Source organism: Agelaius tricolor, unplaced genomic scaffold (genome assembly GCF_023055355.1).
Source record: "Agelaius tricolor isolate 1412-34295 unplaced genomic scaffold, bAgeTri1.0.p SCAF_14, whole genome shotgun sequence".
Taxonomy (NCBI): domain Eukaryota; kingdom Metazoa; phylum Chordata; class Aves; order Passeriformes; family Icteridae; genus Agelaius; species Agelaius tricolor.
This window is the reverse complement of record NW_027269274.1, coordinates 8,752,109-8,780,107: the sequence shown is the minus strand read 5'-3', so window position 1 is coordinate 8,780,107 and position 27,999 is coordinate 8,752,109. Positions and strand designations below refer to the sequence as shown.

At 50.2% G+C, this 27,999-nt stretch overlaps 1 protein-coding gene across 2 annotated transcripts; it reads right to left on the bottom strand.

Annotated features, from left to right (window-relative positions):
* Positions 1-8: 8 nt before the first annotated feature.
* Positions 9-27,521, bottom strand: FAM107A (family with sequence similarity 107 member A). 2 transcript variants are annotated; one of them, XM_071439481.1, is made up of 5 exons: positions 27,239-27,521; positions 16,412-16,475; positions 6,823-6,997; positions 3,668-3,824; positions 9-3,281 (listed from the first exon to the last, which is right to left on the bottom strand). In XM_071439481.1, the coding sequence occupies exons 1-5, from the start codon at positions 27,260-27,262 to the stop codon at positions 3,174-3,176; spliced, it is 528 nt and encodes a 175-aa protein (XP_071295582.1). In that variant the 5' UTR covers positions 27,263-27,521; the 3' UTR covers positions 9-3,173. The 2 variants fall into 2 exon arrangements, with proteins under 2 accessions (XP_071295582.1, XP_071295583.1); XM_071439482.1 differs by lacking the exons at positions 16,412-16,475; positions 27,239-27,521 and adding an exon at positions 15,092-15,632.
* Between the last annotated feature and the right edge of the window lie 478 nt (positions 27,522-27,999).

Below are 27,999 nucleotides of genomic sequence, written 5' to 3'. Positions count from 1 at the left end.
GACTTCACTGTTTTTTATGTTCATTTAGTTTATTTGGCTGTTGTCTGTTTGTATCCTTGGAGCTTTTTCAGTTTCTTGTGAAAAAGAGCAAAATATACAATCATAATTTAGTTTATTTCTTCAGAAGTGTCCATATTAAACAGTGAGTTAATTCAGCAGAGGTGCATGACATATAGTTTTATATGAATTTATAAACACCAACACAGAATACAGACTATATACCACATAAGCAACATACACAGTGCAAAAAATTGTCTTCCATCAATACTCTGATAATCTGTACCTTTCTGGATACATAATTTTATTCAGGAATGTGCTTTAGAGGCATAGGGGAAAATTAATGCAAAAGAAATAGAGACACAAAGATAGCCCAAAATCTTCCTGGTGATACCTACGCTGATTTTTTAGGGTGCCATCTCCTCACTGCTGTTCCATGAAGCTCAAGAGCATAGGTGAAAGCTATACAGGCTCTGTGTCTGAGCCCAGCTGGGGCTTTTCAGTTCAGAGGGGTCAGAAGAGCTGTGCTGGAAAATGTTGTGATGTTTAAGCCAGTACTTCAGCAGTGAAAGGATCATTTCCCAAGTGCCTGGAGCTCTGCTGAAGCTCTCCCTGCCTGCTGTGTGCCCCAGGGCACTGCCTGTGCTGGCTGTCCCAGCTGTGTCCCAGCTCACAGCCCGTGGGGTCTGAGTGGGCAGCTGGGTCGGAGCTTTCTGCTGTCTCTCCACTGCTGGAAGGATTTCTTGTGACTCTGCCAGCCCAGCCTGAGTTAGGACAGTGTGACCCAGCCCTCTCTCAGCCTCTGGGACCTCTGCTGGAAATGACCCAGACACCCCCAGCCACAATGGACTGCATTGTGTGCAGCCCCTCTCTGTGCTTGGTGGACAAAAGGAGACACTTGGATTTATTTTTCCCCTCCATATTTGAATACCTAAGAAGAGCAGCAAAATCCTTTCTGCCTCTTCACTGCTGACCTTACTGGATGGCTCCCACCCAAGGACTTGCATAAATGCCCCTGTCCCAGCCAGGGTGAGCTGATACCATGGATTTCACTGGTGCATATGGAGCGACAGATTGCCTCTCCTGGAGTGCATTTCCATCCGTGGCAAAATTACAAATTAATTTGCTGAATTTTTTGGAGCTCTTTGATCAAGGTTACTTAATCTGTGCCATAACTCCTCACAAAACCTCAGCACAGTAATTCTGGCTAGTTACTTACACTGATGTTACCTATAGAGTATCATGCAGCACTCTTTACAGCTATTTACAAGCATCCTTAGCAACAGTTTTTTATCCTTGGAGAAATTTGGCTTTTTTTTTTTCCCTGTGAAAAAATACTGGATGCTGCTTCTTTCTTATGGTTTTAATCATAACCTGTATAAAAAGCTTCACAGTTGGAAAGGCTGTTAGTAGATCCTTTCAAATTTTGTTTGACCCATAGTGACAATATGCACTGGATTTCTGAAATAAAATCATGTTTAGATGATGTTTAAGCATAAACAAGGGCCTTAAAAACTACAGCAGAGACAGTGCCATGAGATGGGATGCTCAAGGATTGAAGCTGAGTTAAGGCCAGTCTGTCACAGAAGCTCCATACCTGTATCACTGCTCTTGACACGTGATATGGCTCAGATGTTTTACTCAACCTGCCAGGGCAAGCAACAGCCCTCTGAAATGAGACATCCCACTGCACCAGGAGACTAGAGAATGGATTAGTAACTTTTTTATAAATATGTATAAATGCCCAGTTTCCCTTAAGTTACATACAGATCCACTGAAGATGTGGATAATAAATGTTGATTACCCAGGTATTACCTGCCCAGCTGATGAGGTCTGCTGAGGCTGTTCAGGGGCCAGTGTCCAAAGGCAGTCAGTGAGTTTTGATGTTCAGGCTTTGTATCAGGGTTGGTGTGAGAAGCAAGAAGCTGAGATATTCCTGAAAACACACTTCTAGCTCTAGATGTGGACATCCCAGGGCACAGGTGCCCTGTAAGCGTGACAGGCTCTGTCCAAACATGGTGCAGATGCACCATCCACCTCAGCTTGGCTATACCAGCAGCAAGAAGAAGCTTTGTAAAGTGGCAACTGCAGTGAGGCAGCTCTGACCTCTGGAAAAGGAGATGTGAAGCACTGATGAGTAGTTTTGCATCAGGACCTACGTGCCCTGTACCCCCTGGTGCCCACAGGTACCAGCTGCATGCAGGGGGGTTAACAGGACAGCCTGGCACCCGTGGGACATGACCACATCACCCCCTCTCCATCCCAGGCATTTCTGGTGGGTCCCTGTGGTAGCACATGTCCAGCTGCTGGGAGAGGGGATGAAGCTCAGAATTGCAGGGGCAAGAAGCTGTTTGTCTGTCTGCTGCATCCACAGGGATCTGCTGCCTGGTCACTGCACACTTCCATGGACACCCGTGCTGGGAACACCCAGCCTTTGCTTTCTGCACAGAGCATTTGCCTTCCACCTGGGGAATTGATGGAACAGCCCAATTTATTTTCTCCCTGATCATGGAACTGCCTAAAAAGCCACTTTGAGATGGCTGAAATGCTGTCTAAATGTGCTTGTGAAGTACAGCTGCACCTGCCTGTGCTGCTCTGGTGAGGGCATACAGAGGTTGGTATTTCTGATAGTACAGGTGTGCTGCTGAGACACACAGCTTGACTGGCACACTGGTGCAAAGCCAGTGACCCTTGGGAAAGCCATTATGGTCACTTGGGCTGTTCTCAGTAATACACAGATTGTCCCTTTTAGTTACCAGGTTTCTAGGAGGCTCTCCAGAGCTGCAGCTGCCCTCTTGTCCCCTTGTGCCTGGCAAACCTGCCTCCACAAAGAAGCAGGAGTCCCCCAAGCTGTTCCTACATGGACTTCCCTGTTTGAAATATTCACTGTGTCTCTAGAGTTAACCAAGAGTTAGCTGGTGGTTAGTGTGCACCCACAGTCTGGGGGGAAAATAACACCATTCTCTCTGCATCCACTTGTGTGAGTACTTTGGTGAATACTGCACTTTTCCCACAGTGATTCCCTCGGTCTGGGAAAACCTTTTCTGTGCCTTCTACTGGAGCAAGTGTTAATAACTGCAAGTAGCCCCAATGTTGTGGCTGGGAATGTCCACCATGTACAGAGATTTCAGTGGAGGTGCTGGCCTTGGCAGGATCCCGTTGGGTTTTGGCAGAAGCTATGCTGCTTTCTCATCCCCTGTCACCGTTGATGTTCTTCTCAGGTTTTCCTTGACTTTTATGAATTCTGGTGCATGGTCTTCCTGCTTTTCCTGCTCCTTCTCCAGCTGTAAGAAAGAATTCTTTTTGATCATGAAAGGACAAAAGGGCATCAGCTACATTAAAATACAAGGCTTCATTAATGCTGGGTCCACTTATTATTGCCCCATGCAGTTTAGGGTGCTTTGAACTGGGAAAAAAACCCCATGGACACTGTGTGGGACCTAGAGGAGACCCAGGGTGAGTGGTGTGTAATGGGGTCCTGGGTGAAGTGGTAGATCCCAGTGTGAGGATGGGAGTGCTGCAGCTGTGTGGGGCAGCAGTGGAAGATGTACTTTGGTTCCCATTTTATGGAGGGGAAGCAGTGCACTACCTTGGGTTGGGCCTCAGCCCACCCATCTCCCCTGTGCCTTGTGTCAGGTTAAGCCAAGGATGGCTGAGAGCTCAGCTCTACCTGATCCAGCCTCTGGTGCCTCTTTAATAGCTCTTTTTCAAAAGGAGACTGCAATTTCTTTGCCTCTTCCTCTTCCTTCTTCTGTTTGATGAGCAGGTCTCGCCGGCGGTGCTCGAGCACTCGCTGCAGCTCTGGCTTGCTGTCCACGCCCAAACCTCTGTGGATAAAAGGCAGATAAATGAGAGCCAGAGCATCTACACCTGGGGTGTAACCACTGCCAGCCTGGTACCCCAAAACTTGTCTTGGTCCTAAGTGGAAACACGGGAGACCCGTGTTCCATGAGATCCATGGGAGATCCATGAACCAGCCCTGACCCACAAATCCATCCACAAGGTTTGAGGGTGTTTGGTGGTGCCTTGGGCTGCCTGCTTGGGGTGGGCACATGTTGCTCTTGGTGCTGGAAGTTCGTCTGATCCCATTGCACCGGGGTACCACAGCTTTCTGTGTCGGGTGTGGAAAAGGGACCTTCCGTAGGCTCCTGCTGTTCCTGGTTTTAGCGTGCCAGGTGTAGATTCAGCGGCGCTGAGAACATGTGCAATAATGACGATTTTTTTCCCACCAGCAGGGGTAGTCATTGGGCTGCAGTAATTGTCCTGGCGGCTCCTTCCTCCCCGCGCATCCCATTTGAAGCTTTGCTTCATCCGAAGCTTTGCTTCGGAGCTGAGAGCCGGCGATCCCCGGGCTGACATGGATTGTTTTGGATCAAGAGGCCAAAATGAAGTGTCCTTTCCTCCTGGGAGCCGGAGGATTTGCTGATGGCACAGTGCCTGACTCCCCTTTGGCCACCTGGTGTATCTCAGGTGAACCCCTGTTCTGCAAGGGGTGGGATCATAGAAAAGAAGGCACGGCAGGGCCATGCAGGCAGGGCATAAATGTGTGGCAAAGAGACAGAAGGTGTTGCCTGAACAAATTTCAGAAACCTCACACTTTGGATATTGCCCTACCTGAAGCAGTTATGGGTATTGTTTGATTTTCCAGTGGGTGCAGGTCTGTGTTGAGAGAGGAGGGCACCTCCCCATGCCTGTGCTAAGGGCTGGCCCAGGTTGCTCTGGGCTGGGGAGTGCTGTTCATGTAAAGCTCCTCATCAGCACCAGAAGGCTGGCTGGTTTTGGCCAAGGCTGTTTGAAAGTAGAGGTATCACACCCTGTGGGCTGTGGATTTCTTGGCAGGACAGCAGGTGCTGAGGTGGTACCTCACATCATGAGAAGCTGAACTGGCAGGCCGGAGAGAGGAACCACCCTCTCCAGGTGCAGCAAACCTCTGCACTATCACAGCATGGCTGGGGCTCAGTGCTTGCACCTTCCAGTACCACTTTTAATGATACTTCCTATTGTAATTTCTTTTTCTTGCTTAATGACTGGACAAGGTTCACAGAAACATCAGTGAAGGCAGCCACAGGAACAATTTGGATGCTGCAAAATTGCTTTTCACAAGGCTTGAGAGAAGGAAAACCTGCTTTGGCTTGCTGGAGACACAGCTTGCAATGTTGCCTGTAGATTTGTTACTATTCTTTGATTTAATCAGCCTGTGTTAGTGCCCAGAGGTGTTGAGTAAGATAAGGATTTTGTTACACAAGCTGCTGATTTCAGTTGCTTCTCCCTGCTGCTTGAGGGGGAAAAACCAACCAAAGCAGAAACAGGAGCAGGTCATAATTCCCTCTCCCCTTCTCCCCTCTCTCTCTCAATGGTAAAATTTAGCAGGAAGCAAAACTGGTAGATTTGAGAGTGACAAGAAACCAGCAACAGTGGATTACTTTTTGCAGTAAGGTTTGTTTCACAAATTTGCTGCAAAATACTTGGGAGGTCAGAGCCAGGTTTAAACTGATGCTTGAGAGGGGCCACATGAGTAGGTGGTGCAGGATGCCTGTGCTGGAGCTGCCTCCTGCCAGTACAGGTGCCACATGTGGCTGTGACACTGTGGCAGGCACAGAACTGGAACACAAAGAGGTGATGTACTTTGTGTTTGCCACTGTGATCTGGTGCTGCAGGGTCTGCACCTCCTTCACTGCCATTCCTCTCTGCTGCTTCCATTGCAGGGGTTCCTTGTTCCTTTGTTCCATCATGGTTAGACTGGAATAATGTTCTGTGAGGTCAAAGACAGTGCTGGTAGGTGACCCTTTAAACTGGGCAGTATCACTAGGGGGGAGATGGTCACTCTTAAGCCAGAGACTTTTAAAAATATCTGGCTGGTATAGTGACATCTGAGAAAGGTCCCTGTAATTCTTCTGATTCTGGGAAAATCAAATCAAGCCCGAGCTCAGCCAGTGCCAGTATTGATTAATGCACCCTGCTGGCAGGCTTGATTGTTCACTGAATTAATATCCGTGTCTGCTTCTTGTGATGGCTGCAGTCCTTTAGAACAGAGGCTCTGCTCCTTTTAATTAGGCAGCCAAAGAGCTATTGTGTCAAGGTATTTCAGGGTGTTCAGAAAATGTCAATAAAAAGCCAGCAGATTTTTTGCTGTGCTTAAAAGCCTTTGAGCCAAATATGATTTTATTGCACTGATGTTCAGACAGTTGCCACAATGGAATTATGTAGTTGTAGGTTCTTGATCATTGGAATGGTTTTCCTGAGGTTGTATCTGTACCCCCAAAGAGTTAAATTGGGGTGATGGGGTAGGAAGTCAGGAATATGAATTCTAGCCTGTCTTTACCCATTTGATATTTAGGGAGTTGCTGAGTAGCCTTGTGCAGATGATCTCATCCTGCTGCTACCTCAGCTTACAATGGCTGCATCCAGCCTGCACCTCTTCCTGCCTTTGGACTGACCTTCAAGTGCACAGGAATGTTGTACATTGCTGGGGACTTGGCAGATCAGTGATGGAGACAGAAAAACCAGAAAACCTCCAAGGGACACCAAAAAGGGGCTGTAGGAATGCCCTGCATCTTCCAGTGCTTGTGACTAAAACATGCCAGCCAATGCTTCAGGACGGCAGAGAGGGGCTTTTCCTTCTGCTTAATTTTTGTAAAAGAAATGGTCACATCAGAGAAAAGAGGAAAGGATACAGCCCTACAAAGAGGACAGGATGCTGTGTTTGCAAGTGAGGAGATTTATCCTGCTGTTCCAGCTTGCAGTCTGTCACTGGCACCTGAGCCTCAGCTCCTGAGCTCAACACCTCTTGGGCTGCTCCAGTGGCAGGCTGCAACCTCCCCTTACCTTTTGTGGTTCATCAGCAGCTCCCTGTGCAGCTCTTGATGGCTCTTTGAGGCTTTTACAGGATTTAGGAGCTTTTTAGGTTTGATGAGGTCTGGGTATCCATCTATGTAGTCTGGGTGAGTCAGGATATTCCCACCATCTGGTCGCTCCCGCTGTATTTCCGTGTACATCGATGCTGCAAGAAAAAAGACTTTGCATGAGAAGTCTCACCCTGCTTGGTGTGAGAACCCCAGGAAAGACAGAGGAGAGGAGCTGCTGCTTGTCCTGGCTGCTTGACACCATGTCAGTGTCAGAGTGCACGTGCCTCCATGTGCTGCTGTGGGATTTTTAGAGGTTTTAAAAAATACACCCTTGGAGTTGTTGATGAGACACATATTAATTAGATCACTTAAATTACTTGCCAGCCACTCACTTCACTGGCTGCAGAATTTAGTGCCAAGGATTAATTAATGCAAGATAGATCTAAGTAAAACTGGAAGCAGCCATGGGTGTAGACTGTGTTGGGCTGCTGCTTTGGGCGTTCTGCATGAGGCTGTTGGTCCCATAGCACAAGGGGATGCTGTGGGATTTAAGGGGCTTCTGAAACACTGGCATGAGGAAGTCCTGCTGTATCTGAAACCTCTTTTCAAGGAAAGATTTTACTGATATCCTGCTGACCTATTCATCAGGATTGAGTCCAGTGCCAAGAAAAGCATCCTTCGCCCATGCAGTCTGTGATCATGCTGCAATAATTTGTATGTTCTGGATGTAAGAACAAGAGCCCACTGTTTTGGAAGGAATGGCAGCTTGGATTTCAGGCAAATCATAGGGCATGCTCACTGCTGGTGTTTTCCAATTCCTTTACATTTTCTCTTTACAAAAAACTCCTATACAGAGTGAGTGCAAAGCACAAGTTATAAGACAAACTGCATGTGGTGGGCTGTGTCTTTAAATGAGGAGCACAGTAGGTCTGCCACCAATTACTCAGTGTATGGTCTAATCAGGTGCTCAGAAAGAGCAATTTATTCCTGACTATTCACTTGAACAATTTGGAAGTTTACCAGTAAGAACCAAAAAATGTCCCAGGAAAAGGGTGTAGGCAGCTTCATGTCTTTAAGTGTCTCATTATTACAGTATTTTTTGAGGCCCACTGTGAAGTTATATGGGTTGATGGAGCTGGAAGAAAAACACTTGTTCAGTAATGTTGCCTCTTTCTTTTATTTCAATCTCATGTATAAAAGGAACAAAACCTTTTTAAAAGAGAAATCAATAAAAAAAGCCAAGAGAAAGCAGGCTAGGTCATTCTTTCACAGTCAGTAAGCACTTAAAAATGTGAAGTGGATTGCAATCAAACAAAATTGTGTAAGGAATAATACTGCTGAAGAAAAGATTCAATATCAAACAACTTCTCATTGAATGTTAATGTGGCCAGTGCCCTACTGCTTTGGGAACAAAGGCAAACAAATCAGAGCCCATTACAGGATTGTAATTGGGGTGAATAGTTCGGTGAATATTTAAAGGGTGCTTGGAAGCTGCAACCAGTGATTTTTTGTATCACATTATTTTCTCTAGGATCACACATCACTGCTGGCAGAAGGGAAGGTGGTGTGGTTTGATGTTTGGTGGCAAGTGCCAGGCTGACTCAAACCCTTGCAGGGCTGGACTCCCCAGGCTGAAACTGGGAGCTCAGCTTTGCCTTCCAGAGAGATGCAGAGACTGAAGAACAGCCAAGGGTTAAGGCAGTGCAATTTCATGGCTAATTTTTGTTAGATGAAAGCCAGGTTTGGAACAATGAGAAAACATATCAGATTTTCACTGGGGTAAAATGGCTTCATTTTTTTCTTGTATTTCTCTCGCTCATTTTTTTTTTTTTTTTTTTGTTTCTCCACAGAAGAGGCAGAGAAAAGACAAGGAAGGAAGGTACAAAAACAAAGGTTTGTTTTGGCATGAATGAAGTGGTTAACCTCCTGTTTCAAATGGCAAAGCTATGTCTTCATTTTTCAAACAAAAAGGTCTCTCCACAGAGTAACTTCAATAAATGCCAGGTGTTTTTAATGGAAACACAGTTTTTGGAAGCTGTGCTAATAGACCAGGCTCAATGTCACCTTGTCATTCCACTGCCCTTTCCTGCTGTTGCTGTGTAGTCCAGAGCTGCCTCCAGTGACACAGATGCCCACAGCTGCTTGTGTGTTGGTACCAAATCCTGATGCCTGTCAGGGAAGGGCTGGGACATGTCCCTCTTGGATTTGTCTATCTCAAATCCACTTGATGTGCTCTGCTATGGACAATGCTGTGAGTAGTGAGCGTGGAAGGATTATGCAGCCAACCAAGCCTGAAGGACGAACCTGAGTGTGTAAATGGCTGAAACTCAAGTGACTTTGGTGTTTTTCTCTGGACCAATTAGCTCTTGGGTCCTGTTGCTAAGCTCTTGGGGCACTGGTGCAGCACTGCTATTTATTAAATACGTTTTCCCCTGCCTCCATGATGAATGGTTTTCCTTTTGCAACTCAGGACTGGGAGTCCCTTCTTCCTTTCCCCCAGACCCAGATCCTGGGAGATTTGCTTGGGCAGATCTGCTTTTCCCACATCCACCCAGGTCCAGCACCCAGCAATGCACACATATGGAATGGTGTCATCCAGTCCTTCAGTCTGGGCTTGTGGTGTTTCCCCAGACACTCAGGATCATCAGGGAAGGGCCCCCTTCTTTCTTATGCAGGATTTTGAGGGAGCACCATGGTGAGCCTGGAGGTTTTGGATGGGCTAATGTGGTTATTTCCAGACTGCAGCAATCTAACATTGCATGACTGAGGCTTGCAAAGAAACAGCAATTTATCAACCTATTCCTGAAGGCAGATAGGGAACTTTTCCCTTAAACTAGTACAAATTAAGAGAAAAACTGGGAAGGAAGGAGTGGGAGGAACTGAAATGGACTGGAAGCTTTTCTGGGCTGGTTCTGTTAAACCAGCATGTGAAAGCCCTCATGAGGAGTGCAATTTGCCTCAATAAACTACAGGGGCCAGGACACAGCAGGTACCTCTGTGCTTGGTTTTCATGGTGCTAGATGTAGCTAGGGGTGTGCAGAAACCCACCTCGAGGGTTTGGCTTCCCGTGGGTGTCTGTACTGCTGCCCTGGGGACAAAGGCAAAGCCCTGACTGGGACTGGAAGGAGCATTGAACCTCTCTACAAGAATTTAAACCTCCAGAAGCCCTCAGCCTGAACAATTCAAGGAATGTCTTCATTTATACTGAGCAGAAAAAGAAAAATGAGAATATAAAAATACTGGCGTGTCTGGAGCACAGCTTGGGGTTATGCTGAGGGTAAGGATGGGGCATCCTTTCTCCTGCAGGTTGGCAAATAGGAGCCAGTGCAAAATGTTTGTCAGGGAGTAGATCTATCATCTCTGAGACCTGAGGTAATGCATGTCCCTGTAACAGAGACAGAGTGCTATCAGGCTGCTTTTTGTCATTATTTATGGTGCTGGAGGTGTAAATCAAGCCAGGTCTCTGCAGTGGATTTACAGCAGGATGTCTGTTTTTGCATGATTCAGCTGCAGATCAATGAACAAGGCTCTGCCCTGGCACCTCCCTGGCCAGCATCATAAATCAGCAAAAAGTGTTGGACATTTTTATTTTGTTCTTTGCAAGATACAAAAAAAAAAACAAAAAAACCACACACGTGGATGTTAATACCCCCTGCTGCACTGAGGAAGACAATGTGACCTTTTAAATGGGTCTGCTTTGGACTGTTGCTTATAAAAAGTAATTCTGTTTGCTTCAACAACTCAGGTCTTTGCTTGCTTTTAGGTATTTTTCCCTTTCCTCATTTCTAGAAGCTCAAAGCTTTCTAGGGAATGTGTGCTTCCAGCTGCTTTTCTTTAGTAAAAAGCAAGACTGCCAGGATGAGGATGCCAGGGCCTCTGGCAGGTACTTGGCCATCACACATGGAGTTATCTCCTCTCTCAACCATAGTGTGAAATGAGCCTCCAGTCTCTATTAGTTTTCTAGGAGACCACACAGGGAATTTTCAGCATCTTTGAGGTGTCCCAGAGACCAGACACCCTCCTGCCCCAGGGTGTGGGACTGACTGGAGAAGAAAAGTGACATTTTAATATCTTCTATTCTGACCTAAAGCAAAGCCCAAATTCCTGCTCAGACCACCTGGAAATAATTATAAATCCCCCAGTACCTGGGAGAGTTGCAATAAAATCATCACTCTGCAATCCTGGGACAAATTGTTTCCACTTCTGATTATGCTCAGCTGCAATCTTTTTGGGAAACAGGATATCAGGCAGCTTTGGTGCAGCACTAAATGCTTTGGAAAGCATAAATGCTGCAAATTTATATCAAATATGCTCTACTAGGAGTGTCAAACAGGGTGTGCTGCTTGAGGTGCTGAGTGGCCTTAGTGCAGCCCCCCAGAACAAGGAGAAAGGTTTTAGCTTGCTCCTGGAGAAGAGGAGGAAGAGGAGGAGGGACAGGACTGGCTCATGCCCAAGGACAGGCATTGGACATGAGGGTTTGGCCACAGCTGGAGCTGGGCTATGCTTCCTTTGGCTGCTGCTGCTTTTTGGTTTTCCCTCACAAGGAGGAGATGCCCTTCACAGAACATTTATTTAGGATTAAGCAATTTGTCTCCTGGTGGTGGATTGCCATGTGAGCCCCTCTGTGTCAGGGCTGTGCACTGCTGCTGGCAGCCTGTGCCACCTTCCTGTGGGATGGAAATAATCCCCAGGAATGTTAAAGGGATTAACAGTCCTGGAAAGGGCAGGTAACCTGAGGGATGCAGCTCTGCTTAGGCTGCCTGCATGGCTACAGCTGTTCTTTACAAGGGAAAAATGAAACAGGTTGGAAATTGAGTTAATCCATAGCTGTTGGATTTAGAAAGCTGCAGAGTGGAGATCTGGGGTCCTGCCCAGCACCTGTCAACTTGCACCTGTACAGGACAACCTGCAGCTGATTTTTGCAGGTTTCTATGTGAAATACCTGACGTGTGTTTTGCCAAGGTCTCCTGACATCCTGCCCCCTGTGACATCTTGTTTTTCCCCTGCACATCCCTCAGCCCTTTCCCATTCCACCTGCATCCTTAAACTGCAAAACTGTCAGTGCTGCCTTCTGCAGCACAGGTCAGTGTTCAACTTCAGCTGAAATCTAGAAAGCAAATGTGGTTCACAGTGTTTTATTTCTGCTGTCTGTGTCATTTGAGAACTGAACTAGAGCATCTCAGAAGAGTTTTCTCAATAGGGCCAGATGATGACCAAACTGCTTTTGTTAAAAATATTGGATTGGCATCCATTTCTGGGTAGATAATGGTCCTTTGTGTAATGCCACCCATGTAAAAACAGTCAGAAGGCATTACTCTGGGAATGGGATCTGTACTCAGAGGACATTGCTGTCTGTAACTTTGTGAGACCCTGTCACTTGGTAGAAGGGATTAGGCTGGGCAAAAATCTCAGGATATCCAGGGTGAGCCCTGGATCTGGGTTTGTAAAACCACTGATCCAAGAGACCACTTCCTGAGCAGAAATGATCACTTACAACTGTGGTTACAGGCAAGAACCTCTGGTTTTCTGGATGCCCAGGATTTATTCGTGAATGAGTCTTTTTTAAAGAACCAAGAGATTAATGAAGGGCTGCTGACAGCAGCTGGTCATACACACCCTGCAAGCCAGGCAGCTGCAAAACCAACACAGCAGTGTGGGCCAGCAGAGCCAATTTAAAGCTATTTACACAAGGAACCTGAGCCTGCGGGGTAATGCAGGTTCCTGACACTTTTAACTGCAATTATGGGGGGAAACCATCCCTTTTCTGAGCTTCAGCCCCCAACAGCATCCAGTCTGTGGGAAACTCCCCTTTCCTCAGGGTGAGAGTACTGTCCCTCACCCCTCTTGGGAAGGCTGAGTGGAGCAGAGCCTGTCCCCACTCCCCACAAGAGTTTGCATGTGCAGGTGGAGGTGTGTGGGATCTTTAAACCAGCTTCTGTTACTTTTAAACTCTTGCATGCTGCTCTGTTAACCAGAACTTAACTTTTTTTTTTCATTTTAGAGTGTGAACTTTCTGTCAATGCATTTCCAGTGTCTGAAGTGCAGCTTGAGTTTGGCTCTACAGCTTTTCTTGTGAGAGAGTAATGGCAGAAAAGGTCATGCTATATGTTAAGTCCTACAAAGAATGAAGCTGAAAGTTTGTCATTGGTTTTGGACTCTTCAATTGATGGCACTTGCTAATTTGCATTATTTTTCTAGTGTTAATTAACTGTATTTTAGAAATACAGAATAGCTGGGGTTGGCAAAATGGGAAAGAATTCCATGTCAGTTTCTGAAAGCCCCAAAGCTTTGTCTGATGACAGCAGCTTTCAGGTGTGCACCTGCATTGCAGAGGATCATCAGCCAGGGGGACAGGAGGTTTGGCCTCAAAGCTGGGCACTTGCTTGAGGAAGCCCCTTTTGCATGGTTGGTGGGTTCAGGGCAGGGGGAGGCACCTGGATGTGGGGGCAGCTTGATGGGGAGGCTCACAGTGATTGGACACCCTGTGGTGGGTGAGTCCCCATAGCTGAGCCCACAGAATGTGCCTTTATCACCCCAGGGATCCGTGTGCTGCTGTTACAACAACCTGGAACAAAATACCTGTAATTCACATCAGCCTAATGACTGCTGTGGCTTACTGCCCTAGAGATGGAGGGTGATAATGTTAATAATGATGTTAATAGTGATAATAATAATGATGATAATAGTAATAATGTGAGCTCAAAGATTGGCAGATGTTTAACATTACCCTCCCTGGGTGAGATGGCAGCAGCTCCCACACTCACTGTGATTTTCCTCTCCTCTGGCTCCAGCTGTGCCAGAGCACCTCATACCAATGGAGCTGGCACGCTCCCCTGAGCTTGTCACCAGGCGACCGTGCCTCTGATAAATGATAGGTGTGCTCTGGGAAGGAGTCAAAGAGCCTTTGTCTGCTTTTAATCTATAGTTTTAAATAATTAAGCAAGGCTAATTCTGGTATTTATAATGCAATAGGGTGAGTGTAACTCGATGTGGCTGCTGTGGGAAGCAGTTCCCAGCTATCAAGTGGCTCCCTCGGGGCAGCAGGCGCTCACACCCCAGGTCCCCTTGCCTCCACTCAGCCTTGACGGTCAGAAATAAACCCCACGGGGTCACAAGGTCAGGAAAGCAGAGAAAACCCCACTGGAAATGTAAAACAGGGCTGGGGGACACATCTCTGCAACTCCCAGAACTGCTGCCACATGTCACCACTGTTCCTACCTCTGTGTCTCTGCTGAGTACGTGCTGGGGATGGGGCTGCTCACCTGTGCAGCCACTGCTCCCCTCCAGTACAGCCAGTGTTCTCCACTGGTGTAGCCAGTTTGTCCCCAGTCCTGCTTGCCCTTGCTGAGCCCCGTGCCAGCACCGCAGCCCCCGGGCTGGGTCCCCATTTGCACCAGCTCTGCACCTGCCTAAGGGAGCACAGATTGCTCACACATTGTCACCGGCCATCACCCCAAAGGTAAAGGACTCTGGATGTCACCAGGGGCATCTGCTGAACTTTGCATTCATGCACATGGGTTTAGAAGAGAGAAATCCCACCAGGTCTGAGGCTTGCCCAGCATTCTGGCATGTAGAAGTTACCAGCTGGAAATGCTTGTATCGTCAGGCAGCAGCAAGTGCCTCTCTGCTGGCAGGCAGGACTGGGTGTGCTGGTTAATAATTTCCTTTAATTACCTTGGACTGTGATAAGCAAAGATAGCAAGGCTGGGATCCTAGTCTGTTAGCAATCACCAAGACGTCCCATGCCTTCTACAAGCAGCGTGTGGAGCACTGGTTTAGTTTTGTTTGACAGTGGCAGATGCTTAGCAGTCCCTCTTGACAATCATAAACTTAGTTTTAATATCTCACCAAATATTTGCTCTGCACATTTGCCCACCAATGACAGAGATGCACATCAATCAGTAATGAATGCTTAAAGCTAGTTCAAAGGTATTTCGTTAAACACAGAAAATATCCTCCCCTGTTGATTTGTAGGGATTGTGTTAGTCCCCTATCCAGCCCAGTGCCTCTCCAGGAAGGTTTGAATTGCAAGGTGGGCATTCTAAGGGAACTTCTTGCGAGATATGGAAAGGCAGAAGCAGAAGGGCAGCTTCTCAACCAGCTCCAGAAGTATTAAAGTAGCATGATATCTCAAAGAAAATGCAAACAGGCTCCCAAGTCACCTGTGTACACAATCCCAGGGGATGAAGCAGCCCGTCCCGCAGAAGGGAGCACAGGGGAAGCGGGGATCCCCGGGGCCCGGCCCTTACCTGATTTCCGCAGCGAGGCCCGGGGGAGCCCGGGGGGCAGGTGCTGCCCTGTTCCCCACGACATGAGGCGGCGGCTGCTGCTGCTGCTGCTGCCTGCCCCGGCAGTCACCCGTGTGCCTTTGGCCGCTCCAAGGCTCCTGCCGGGCCCGTGCGGTGGCGGCAGGGACACAAGGTGACGTGGAGGTGGCAGCTGGTCCCTCCCTGCTGCTCCTGCCACCCACCGGTACCTCCCGAGCTCGGCTGGCAGCAGCCGCTGGCCTTGCTCGCTCCTCGGTGCCGCCCTGAAAACTTCTCCCCTTGGCTCTTGGCTGCCCGAAGGTGCTTTCCCAGCACAGGTGAAGGCGCTGATCCTTCTCCTCCCCAGAGCAAAGAGCTCTGTGCGTGCCCGGGCACCGAGCTGCTGCTCGGCACAGCCGCTGCTGCTGGAGGAGAGGTCGTGTCCCTGCTCGTGCCCCTGCTCCACCGAGGACGGTTTCTCCTCAGCATGCCTTAACCACGCTCCTGGAGAAATCAGATCGCCCCAGAGGAAGCCGCACGCCCACTCTCTTTAGCAACCACTGCAACAGCCAAGCCGGCACCAGGGCAACCGCTCCAGCTATCGTGATTATTCCCTGGCATGTTGCAACACCCTGCCATCCACCAAGCGCTGCACGGCCCGGGGGAAAGGGCTGAGAGAGGGACAAGCAGCCCCTGCACGGGGCCACGGGGGTCCTGGTGGCATCAGAGCTTGTGTGATGCCACAGCATTGCTGCCCCAGGTCTGCTGCTGCTGGGTGCAGCCCCTGCCTGAGCTGGGCTTCTTGTTCCCATCATCACTGTGGCTGGAAGGTGTCACGTTGGCTGTTCCTGAACTGACACAGCCTGAGAAACCAAAGGCTGCAAAGGTGGGGGAGAAGAAAGGGTTAAACCACTCCAGCGACTCCTTCTGGCTTTTCAGTGGGTTTTAGTGACCCAGGCCCAGGAGGGTCAGGGATGAAGCAAAACCATTTCCACACAGAAGAAGGGGATAGGGAAGGCTGGGGACACCACTGGGGTGCCCAGTCACCTTCACACTCTGTGGCACCCGAGGCTGCATTGTCCAGGCCATGTCCTGGCCTGACTCTCCTGGCCCTGTGAAGGACTGGAGAAAGAAGCCAGGTTCTCACTGACACAGGGGTGCTCTTTCACTTGCACCTTTCCACAGTTTGCACCTCTCCACATCCCAACATTTTCCCCCATCCCAGCCAAGGGCTCAGCAGCAACCAGGGGTGACCTGAGCCCCAGCCCCTCCCAGTTTGCTTCCAAAGCTCTTTGAGGGTCAGCATGGGCTGCTGGCACTCACCTGAACTGCCATTCCCTGGCTTCTTGCTTCCACTTGGGCCCTTGGACTGAAGGGAATATTCTTTCTGGAAGAAAAGACAAGAGAGAAATGAGAAAAGACTGTACAGGCATTGCTCTATCACAGGAAATGAAACATAGGAGAAGTTGCCAGTCCTTTGCTACCAGAGACTAAATCATTATTATTTTTAACCTCCTGACCAGGAGCTGTTCAGTTTAATTGACATGGGGCCTCAGATGCAGGAGAGGAGAGGCAGGCTGGTCCTTACTCCAGAGTGTGTGGTGTGTCTGTGTGCTTGTGAGTGCAGTCAGTCTGACCTGTCCAGCCGTGGATTACTCACAGGCAAGGTTTGGAAGACCCCACACAGCTTTTGCACCTAAACCAAGGCTGTGGCAAAGGAAAAGCCTTTAAGTGGGGAGCTTGTGCAGTTTTTCTGTTCCAGCTGTGATCTCACAGCCCATCTGTGCCCCACAAGATCTTCATGGCCCAACAGACTCCCCTCACATCATGCATTATCCCATGGCCTGACTGCTCATTGCACACTCCAAAAATACCATTTGGCTCAATTTGAATGGAAAAGGAAATGGATACACATCTGTGCTCTTCCCCTTGGGTCACCTTTGAACAAGTTTCAGGTCTGTGAGTTCACTGGAGATGTGTCAAAGGGGGAAAAGAGTATTGATCTAAACCTGTTTTGAGCTCCCAAGGAAGTGTGATTATGGCTGGTGGATGTGGGAGTGGAAAAGAGCTGTGATCCATCAACATCTGCTTTTAACTGAGTAAAATCAGAAAAAGGCCAGCTAAATTTTCTGGATATATCTCTGATGCATCCTGGTGCCTGACCAGCTTGCACATCTGGGCTGCTCTCCTGCAGAAAGGAGGAGGAAGCGGGTTTGTGGGGTGCTGTCCTGAGCCAAGGGACTTTTCATGGCAAAGCTCTTTTTCTGGGAGCTCCCTGCAGAACAGTTCTCTTTGCTATCTAAATTAGTAAGCAATCTCCCCCTGTGCTCCTGTGCCTTTGAGATTAACAAAAAGCCTTTGTGCTGCCCCTGTAGCTCCCTGAAGGTTACTTTGTGGGGGTGGTTGATTGCTGGCTGAGATTTATCTGGAGTGGCTCCTGCAGACAAAGAGTTGCATCACTCACCAGCTGCCCTGTGTGTCTTAGGAAGTGGCTCCATGTCCTAGGAGAAGGTGACATGGGGAGCTCATTCCAGCATCACCCATCTCCTGTGTATGGGGTGGCCCTGTGTGGCTGGGAATGCTGCAGGGAATTGCAGGGGGATCTTCTTTGGGGGTATCACCCCAGAGGAGTGAGCCCAGGGTGTCCCTGAGTCAGCAGCTGGCACACCCAGGCAGTTCTGGCATGGCTCTGGAACAGCTCTGGTACAACTCTCTGGCACAGAGGGCTCATCCCTTGGGACTTGAGATGCTGGGGGAATGACATGGTTTTCTCATTCAATGTGCACGTAAAGAGAAAATAATGCTGCACCTGGAGTGTCACTGGTGGGTGGCTGTATGGTTATTAATGAGTACTGGGAACAGGAAAATGGTTCTGGAGGAGCCCACAGCCAGGTTCTTGTTACCAGGGCTGTTCATTAGATGGACTTTTAGCTGCTCAGTTTTGTGTTAGTGATGTTGGCTGCTGGTTGTCACCTCTTTAGCCAATTGCTGTGGCACCAGGAGCTTTCTTGTGTGGACATGTCTCCTGTGTATTAAAAAACCCCATGTGTGTCAAGCCAGTTCCCAACACCAACCCTGGCCCTGCCTGGATGTGCAGTGCTGCCCACTGATATGAGTGCAGTGACAGTGACAGTGAGTGCCTGCTGAGGAGCCTGGCTGCAGCTGTGGGAGACAGAGCAAAAGCTCTGCCTGGATCTTTATGAAATCTCCACTCTCAGCAGGGGCTGGGATGGCAGCATCACTGCCAGTCAGGTCAGGCTCCCAATCTGCAGGCAAAACTTTGCTCTGCTCAAGTCACCCAGGGCTGGACTTGGAGGCACGCAGTGTTTCACCTCCTGCTGCAGGGAGGCCCTGGAGGCTGGTTAAACATTTGCTCTGCTGAGTTAATGCTTGATTTGGACTGAGGTGCTGCTGGTGGTGCTAGGGACTGCCTGTGCAGCCCAGCCTTCCCTCCCACCCTGGGGCACCAGCTCCCAGCACAAACTCTGTGCAATCCCAGTACAGCCTCAGAAGTCATGCTGGTTGCACTGTGGTGGTGCCCTTGGTGGTGCAAAGCCAAAGGCAGGGGATGTGTAGGCTGGTCAGACCGTGCTGGGTCCCTGGTACCCTGTCACCTCTTGGCACAGGTTGGTTGGTAACACACTCCTGCTTATCTCCACTTGAGCCATTAGTGTATTTGCAAAGCAGGACATCTTCTCCTTGCACCTCCCCAGCTCACCAGGGCAGTTAATGATTGCCCAGGTGATGGAGACTTTTGCCTGCTCCCTATGGGACAAAGCAGGGTATGGCACTGAGTCCCCAGCCAGCTGAGGGACAGGTGTTATAGGCCTTAATTTGTCACACCAAGGGCTCAGATGGGGAGCTTGTGTTGCAGTAAATGGGCAGAAAATGCATGCTATTTCCCAAACCCTTCTATTTCCTTGTGAAAACCACTTCTGTGTGCAGTGTGACTGCATCTTGCCAGGAGTGAGAAGCAGTAATAAAATCTAGTATCAGACAGTAACACTGTGCCCCTCTGCAGGACAGTCCTGGGGACATTGCTGAAGGGACCTGCAGGCCAGCTCCTCCTGCCTGGGATCCCCATCCTGCTCTGACCATGTCAGTGAGGACAGCCACTGTTTCAGCTAGAATTAGCCTGGTGATTAAGTGGGTTAAATCTCAGAAAGCAACACAAGGTATAAATAGTAAGTAGTTCCATGCTTTACATGCACTGTTCTGTGTTATTCCCAAACATCCTGGGCACCTCTGTGTCCTGGCAGGACTCTCTTCCTGGCCTTGACTCAGATGCACAGCAAAGAGCTCCTGCAGCAAATATCTGGAGGCAGTATCACAGGCAAGGGCTGCTTTGAGCCACCAGCTCTAACCCCAATCCTCCTCCCTGGCTCCCCACTAGGGGACTGCAATGCTCCTACTGGAGCTTAAAGCCAGCCAATTTGAATAAACCATTAATCAGTGTTATTTGTCCCATGTGTGGGTGCTGCTGAGGTGTTTACTTGTAGCACAGCTGACAGTAATTTTGGACTCTGTGCTCTGACAAAGCAGGGAAAAGAGCCATCAGCACGGTCAGAGTGCCAGCCATGGAGAGGGTGATGAGAATGGCTTCAGGCAGGTTCAGATCAATACAGGTGCCATTAAGAGGCAGTATCAGAGCATTTGTATTGCACTGTAGCCAAAGTCTGAGCTAATGAATTAGGTAAGAAATTGTTGCAATCTGATCAGGGTGATAAAGAAGTATAAAAGTGGGCAAAATGTCACTCAAGCTGATGTGACTTCCCACAGGTCTGGTTTGGGAGACAGGCACCGTTAACAGGGTTAGATGTTGCTCAACCTATTTAGGAGTAGATGGACTCAGAGAAAGGTACTTTGTCCCTAAGGTGCTGTGACAGCTCCTGACATCAGTGTGCAATGAATGACCACATCCATTGATTAAAAGAGTCTTATTGCTAAACCCAGAGACTTTTAAAGGAGTTGTCATGACCCAGAACAAGGTTCATTGATGGCTGGGAGATCGAAACCAGCATTTCTCTGTGTGATGAAGCCACAAAACATATGAGTTAGAGGTTAACTAAACTGTTCTCTACCATTACTTTTGATAAGCCCCAAATACCTTTTGCTATTTTCAGTGCTCTGTATGAAAACATCTTGTATATGCACCTGGACTCTGCGATGCCATCTGAGCTGATCTTGCCCAAATCTCCTGTGTTATTTCTGAATTTTGGTCTATCTCTGCTCATTTGCAGCAGCTGGGACTCATCCAGGGACATCAATGAAGTCATCCACTGGAAGGAACTTTGGAGGATTAGTAAGACTTTTTCCCATCTGTGATGTCAGAGCACAAAAATCTGTCAGCTCGATTGTTTTGCTGCAAAGTCCTGCCATGTGAGGTGCTGAGGCTGATTTGATTCAGCAAGCTGGGGCTCATGTTTGCTGGGATGACACTGTGTTTTTGGTAAGGAGGAACACAGAGAAAATCAGCAGCACATCCCAATGCCTCACACTGCTGCTAATTCCCTGAAGGCATTGGCCAAAGGAAGCGCTGCAGTTTGGATGAATTTCCAAAATTTCTTGAGGGCTAGGAAAGGCAGTGTGACACCCTGCTCCCTCTGGAGCTTGCAGACTGGTTCTGCCTTCCTGGTGGTGGTCAGGATGAAGCTGCTCTCAGGATTGTTGTGAGAAACTGCAGGTTCCTGTCTCTTGCAGAGGCAGAGCAGTGCCGGGTTTGGGAGGGTTACTGCTTGGCAGGGAGCTTGACTGTGCACATTCCTGTGCTCCCAGCTCATTGTGGGACACTGCTGCATTGGCAGGTTTTGCAATCAGGAGGGGCAGGCTCCCAGGAGTCGGTGTCCAGGCACATCCCAGCATTCCTGAGCCAGCAGCTATAAAATCTGCTGCCACAGCACTGCCCTTGTCATGGGAAGGGGTCTGGGAGCCACCACAGCATCCAGTCCATGCCTCAGCCCAGCCCACCCCTGTCCTGTGCCCGTGTCCAGCCCCCCATGCACACCTGCCCAGAGGGAGCTGGCTTTTCAAACCAAGCTGGGCTTGTGTTACTCCTGGTCCCTGGCCACAGCCATAGCTGACTTCACTATCATATTGCAAAGGACTCTAAGAAATATCAAGTTATTGGTATAAGATTTCATTACTGGTCTTTTGACCCCTACAAGTCTGCAGCCTTGTAGTTCTTGGGTTGAAGTGAGCTGAGGGCAGATGCATGTGGCCACTCTCATGACAGCAGCCAGCAGCCTCAAGGATATTTTGACCACAGGAATTTGTAAATTTAGGCTTACAGAAGGGGATCAGGCTCTCAGTCTGCCTCTGGGGTCAGGCTGACACTCCTCAGCCCCTGTGCCAGTGACTGGGAGCACCAGCCAGGTGGCCACTTTGCTGCCTAGTGGAGTAGAAAATTGTAAATGCTTCAAAAAGTGCTTGGTGTTATTTTATTCATAAAGAACATACAATTTGACACAGATGAGTGCTGTGCTGACCCCTGCCTGCCTTTTTCACCAATGTCATTCCCCCTCCCAAATCCCTGTGGCCCCAGAAGGCAAGCACAGCCCTCCTGTGGTCTGAAAGCTGGCAAATCGAGTCCCATCTCACTGACTGTCAACAAAAAAGGGAAAAAAAAAACAACTAAAGCAGGGAGGCAGCAGCATAGGGATAGAGACTTGCTGGAGCTGCCAGCCCTGGGGCAGGGAGCCTGGTGGAACTTCCCACCATGGCTGAGCTAACCCTGCTCCCTGGCTGCTCCCAGGCTGGGGAGGTGGAATGTGACACACCAGAGCTCAGCAGAAAATTTCCTGCAGATTAATGAGAGCAATCAGTGGCAGGGCTCAGCCCCACAGCAGCCTCTGCACAAGGCTCATTTGTCAGCACTGGAACTGACTGTGAAGCCTCACATCCCACTGAGAAGGGCAGAAGAGGCTCTTGGCACGAAGCAGGGCAGAGCACACACCGATGGACCAGCTGTTCTGCCTTGGTCCCTAAGGACACCCTCACTTCAGTTCAGTGCTTTTTAATCTGGTCCCTTGCAAAGTGCAGAGCACACCCCACCTCTGCATACCAGGGCAAAGCCAAATTGTAGCCCTGTTCACTGCTGGAAATTCCTGTATTGCCCACCTCAGTGTTGTCAGCAGCAGTTAAAAGTTATTGCTGCAATGGATAAACCATTTTTGATGTGTCTCAGGAGCTTACTCTTGCCCTGTGCTGGAGATGTGATACCACTGCTGATATGAAGGACTGCTCCACTATTTCTGGGGATGCTGCTGATTGCACAGGAAGAACATCAGTCACTGGCACAAAAGGGCTCCAACAGCTTTGGAGTGAATTGTTGTCATGCTGCAGAGAGACCATTAAGACACTCTAAAATGCCTTGAAGAATGTTGTTTTGCAAAAAGTGAGACTTATGCCACATGATTAATAGGGAGAGTGTTTATTTCTGGCATAGTGTCATGCTGTCCTAGGGCTGCCAGGCTGCACTGGCATCATCACACCATTTCACAGCTAGGGACCATATGTTAGGGGCCAAGGATAGGGCTGCCATCAGAAATGTGCTCTTATGACACCCCCTTGTTGGGCTCTTTACCTGCCCAGGGTCGCTTGAATTAGTTCTTACCTTGGAAAAATGGAATTTGTGAAAAGCAAGGGCAGAAATGCCCCAGCAGCCCCAGGCAGTGCTGGTAGTAAATGGTCAGAGCAGAGTGGGGTCTGATCGCTGCAGTGCCAGCTGGGTCCTGTGTGGAGGAGAGCCCAGAGGAAGGGGCCAAAAGGGAGGAAGTTTGGCTGCTGTCTGGGATGAGATGCCACCTGCCAGGCTGCAAATGCCACCATGGGCTGCAAATGGAGGGGGCAGCAAAGGAAGACATGAAGCATCCCTGTTAATGCAGGGTTCAGGAGGAAGCAGCAGATGCCACTTAAGCCCCCCCAGGAGCAGACTGAACCAGTGAAGCCTTTAATTACTTTAATCCATTTTTATTTGAGGACTGCTGAGCCATCCCAGAGCCAGCAGCTGCAGCATTTCCCATGCATTGCTGTTCTTGGTCTCCCCATGAGCACATCGTGCACCTCCCTTCAGTCTGAGCCCTCTCCATGACTCCCTTGCAGCCCCAGTGCTGCAGGCAGCATTAGCCAGTGCAGGATAACTCTGCCCTTGCCCTGGAGGGCTGGCAGCACACTCCTCTGTGTCCTGCCCAGCACCCTACCCATGGATCAAACCCTTGTGCTGCTTGTCATGCATGAAGGCAGAGTTTCAGCCTGGGCTAGCTGTGTCCAAGTGAGCTCCCTGTCTCACTGAGCCCATTTGAGCTCTCTCAGGACCAGAATGGCAGCCTGCTTGGAGGCAGGGAGTGGGTGATGTTAGGTGTTGGAGCTGGTTTACTGGTGCTGTCTGCATGCTTGGGATGGAGAAGTAAGAAATCAAGCTGTGATCTCATTCTAGGAGTTAGAGCAGCCCCACTGTATGAGTAATGAGTTTGGCTTCTGAGAGCTGGGATGCTACAGCATGTTATTCACTGTAAAAGGTACAAAAGCCCAGAGCAGTGTCTCTACTTAGAGTCCCCATGTGTCACTACCCGTGGGACCTTAAAGAGTTGAAGAAGAGGAAGGCAAGAGGCAGGATAAAGTCACTTTAGAGGGCTTCTGTGGAGGTTTTGGGCCTAGCCCTGGCCCACCTCTCCCATCTGGACTGTGCTGTGTCAGACAGGTGAGAGAACTTAGAGATGTTTGCTGTCTCATGATGCAGAACCATTATTTTCTGGGTGTGTGTTATTTTTGCCCAGAAATGGGCTTTTTATCACTAATGTCCCCACTCCTGAGGCACTGTGGGACTTCCCTGCTGTGCCTCTGTGGCTCTCATCCCTGCCCCCATAGCAAGGCTTGTTGCAGGCAGCACATGCAAACCCTTCTCCCCAGGAAGCACAATGCTCAAGGACACTGACACATTGTGGTTCCTGATTGCCATCTGGGGTTTGGGTTGCTCCTGGGGCCAGTGCCACCAAACAGCCTTTGGCATTCTGTGGCTGTCAGTGGGATTTGCTCTGCTCAGGGGCCTTGGCACCTGCAGCCCCTCTTGCTGATGGGGAGCAGCCCTGGCTGAGGGGGGGATGGCCAGGGCTGCAGTGTCAGAGCAGGCAGGGCCCCTCAGAGGGATCTTGTGCTGCCCAGGCACAGGGACACTTTCAAAGAGCTGGCAGGGACACTGGCTACCAGCTTTCTGAAATACTTGTCAGGGAGAGCCAGGAAAATCCCACTGTGCCTGCTGCTCTGTGCAGCGTGATGGAGCAGAGGTGAAATATTTCCTCCCAGCTGAGAGGGGCTGCTGGACCATGGGACTTCTTGAGGTGTCACAAGGTGCTGGCTGTTTCAGGCCTCTTTGTCCTTCTGTGGCACAGGCTAAAACACTTTTCTGGCCAGACTGCCCCTCACTAGTGGGGCAAGTCGTGCTTGTGGGGAAATCCCACCAGCAGCTCCCAGAAGTGCTTGTCCTGTCCTGCTCAGATGGAGGACTTTTAAAGGGTGTTCTCAAAGCCCTGTTTTCAGCATGGGCAGCCAGGTACTGTGGTTTGCCTGAACAAGCAGAGCCTCTCTCCCTGGCACTGGCGTGCTGCCTCTTGTTGTTCTAAACCAGCCACAGAGCAAAGCTCCCTGCTCAGCAGCAGGGCTAATCCAGGCTCATCTGACATTAGTGTAAACTGACACTCTTGGGAATTTGGGGACAGAGAACTTTCCCTGGGGAAACAGCCACTATGCAAACTCTGCCTTGAGAAAACATGGAGAAAAGAAGTGGAGAGGTGCAGGTGCCTGGGAACAACCTCCTCCACTGCCAGAGGGTCTGGAGCATCTGCCCTGGCACCCTGGGGATCTGCTGCTGGTGAGGCTGTGCTAGCAGATTATTTGAAGGATGTTTGCTGAGGTTAGAGGGATGTCAGCCACACCAGTGGGGCTGAAGCCCTGCAGAGCAGAGGAAGCAGCAGGGAACCATCACCAGCTCATCAGACAATCAGCACCAGCTCTGCAGCACGCACGAACCAGCCTGTGGCAAAGTCCTTGCCTTCCCTTCAAGAGAAGGGCACCCCAGCAAAAATCTGTGTCTTGCTGGAGCCCTGCTGTTGGCTTGGGCCCACAGAACACTGGTGATATGAGAACAGGGTTTTTGGGACTAGATGCAGCCTTTTAAAGTAAAAATGTCCCTGGATTCATGCTGGCAGCCTTTCCGGTCCCTTTGTTGTGGAGCTGGGGATTGCCTTGCACTCCACAATCCACTACTGTAATCCCCTTGGAGTGCTGCTCTGGACTAAGCCTAAAAGAGGTGCAGCTGAGACTGCTAATGCAGGCTGTGCTGGCCAGGGGGGCTGAGCCCTGCTCTGTGCTCCTTCTGAGTCCTTCTGGGCTGTTGCTGACAGATGGGCTCAGCCCTGGCAGGTCCCTGTGCCCTGAGCCGTGCCTCAGGTCCCTGAGCCCTGGTTCTGCAAGGGCTGGGGGAAGGGGAGGTTTCCTGGCACCTGGACCCATCCTGCTCTTCAGGAGAGCTGGATCCTGCTGTTCACACCCACCCTGGAAAGGCAGCAGAAAGAGTTGTCTTGTTTTCGTCTCCCATCAGCATCAGCCCAAGGGTAGAGGAGCAGGAGCTGCCAGTCAGACATCCCTGCTTGGTGCCAGCTGGGCAGTGGCACAGGCTTTTGTCAAGCCAGGCAACATTTGGGAGGCTGAAATGGGAGAGACATCTCTGACCTTTTGGTACCCATGAAAGTAAAACTGCCTCAGCTTTTAGGAGCTGCCAGGAAGCTGCAGAGCCTGAGCTCCCGGCAGCGTTTCAAAGCCAGGCCATTCAGTGCTGGGCTTGGTGGGATCCTGGTGTTTCAGAGAGAGGGAACAGTGGGGAAAGCTGTCCAAAAGCAGTCTGGTCTGGTGGTCAGGAGGCTGGCAGGGGCTGCTTTGTATGCAGCGGGGCTTAGCTGGGTGGCACTGAGCCAAGCCTGACCTAACCAGCTTATTTCCCTGCTTCCAGTAATGCCTCTGCAAATGTGCTGGGGCCTGAAGGTCAGGGCCACGTGAGCAGGGGCTGGGGATTAGCTGTGGGCAGAGCATGGCTCCTCCTGGGTGTGTTGTGGTCCTGAGCCACGGGAACAGCCAGGGCTCCTGTGTGGGCTGGAGCCAGCCTGGCCTTGGTACCTGGGGTGGGAGCTGGAGCAGCCAGGGGCTGGCTGGGAGCAGCACCTCCTGCACCTGGCACTTGTCAGAAGCCCAGAAAAATAGATAAATGTTTACTAGTCCCACTTCAGCTCTGATTTTCCTTCTGGGTGTTGGTCACACTGGCTAGTGGGTGGCTTTTCACATGCTTGTCCTGCAAGGGTGTCTAGCTTTGGTTTTGGAAGAAAGTCCAGGAAGTTGGCAAAATTCGGAAAGGCACTTAGTGCCCATACCTCTGAAAGCCACATTCCAGTGGAAGTTTTACCTAGTGTGGTGCACAAATATGTTTCTCTTAGAGCTGGGAGATGAGCTATGGAAGTTTTATTCCAGACAGGGCATTGCAACTGAGCGGGGATGATGCATCTCTAGGCACTGATGTCATCAGCCATGGAAGCAAAATGACATGCAACATCCTCAGCACAACCATCTCCAGCCACTCTGCAGAGCTCTGACTCCATAAAACTGTTTCAGTTTGGAGCTGTTTGACCTCTCTCCTCAGGGGATTTGGAGGACAGGGATACACGGTTGGTGCTGTGGGACCCGGCCCAGCCCCTCCCTGTCCTGAGAGGGAGCTGGCACCAATTCTTCCCAGGCCAAGAAACACTTGGGGCTTGCTCTGCCCTGCATCTGCAGGAGGCATCCCAGAGGCTGCTGGAGGCATTCAGAACAAATCTGACACTTCTCCCCAGAGAACCAAACTTTGTCTGCCCTAAAGCCTCGCTTGCCATGCCCTGATCCCCTCCTGGCTGTCCCGAAAGCCCCGGCAGGCCCCGAGGCTGAGCCCATTAGATGGAATTACTTAATCCGGCCCTGACGAGTGGGAGCGGGTCCGTCCCTTAATCCTGGGCTGCCACGGGCACGCACGGGGCGAATGGAGCCCCACGTGAGCCGAGGGTGCCTTCTCCATCCCATCCCATCCCCTCCCAGCGCCGCAGCCCGAGCAGAACCGCCCCGGTGCCTTTTTACCTTTTTGCCGTGCGAGGCCCCCATGGTGCGATGGCTCCTGCCCGGCTGCGGCACCGGCGGCTCCCCGCGGTCACGGCCCCGTCACTGCCGGGGACACCGGCGGCCCTGCGGCTCCCGGGCCCTCCGCGGCTGCTGCGGGGACACCGGCGTGAAATCCAGCCCGGCTGTGGCGGGCTCGGGTGGGAAAGCTCGCTTTTCCTCCCTTCTTCCAGCACGTGGAGAACTCATTTTCTTCATGCACCTAACGGCTGGCTCGCACCCAGGCTCTGCCCGGGCACAAAGGCAGCTTTCATGCTGTGGATGCCCGGTTTCTAAGCCGGGATCCGTATTTTGAGAGGCTGTGGAAGATTACGGTAATTGCACTTGACAGGGCAAGATGTCACAGGATGCGGATTCGCCCAGCTGCGGCCCGGCACCCGCAGGTCCTTGCCTGTGGCATCTTTCCTAGATACTCCTGTGGTGCTCTGCCCAAATGGACCCCAAAAAATAAAGGAAGATTATCTCTCTGCTGCCTGTCTGCATCCTGGCTCTTGGCTCCTGTTGCAGCCCTGGATTTTGCAAACTTTGCTCTCACAAACACCCCAGGCTGCCTGTTTGCTGCTGCAGCCTTGGTGTCTCCTGTGAGTCCAGGTGAGCCCAGGTGACCTGAAGGGAGTCTGGGTGGCTCAGGCTCGTGTTTGGTGAAGACTCTGGGGATGTGGCGCAGTGCAGAGCAGCCAGGTAGGTGCCTGTCCCTGCAGTAACACAGCTTTCAAAATGCC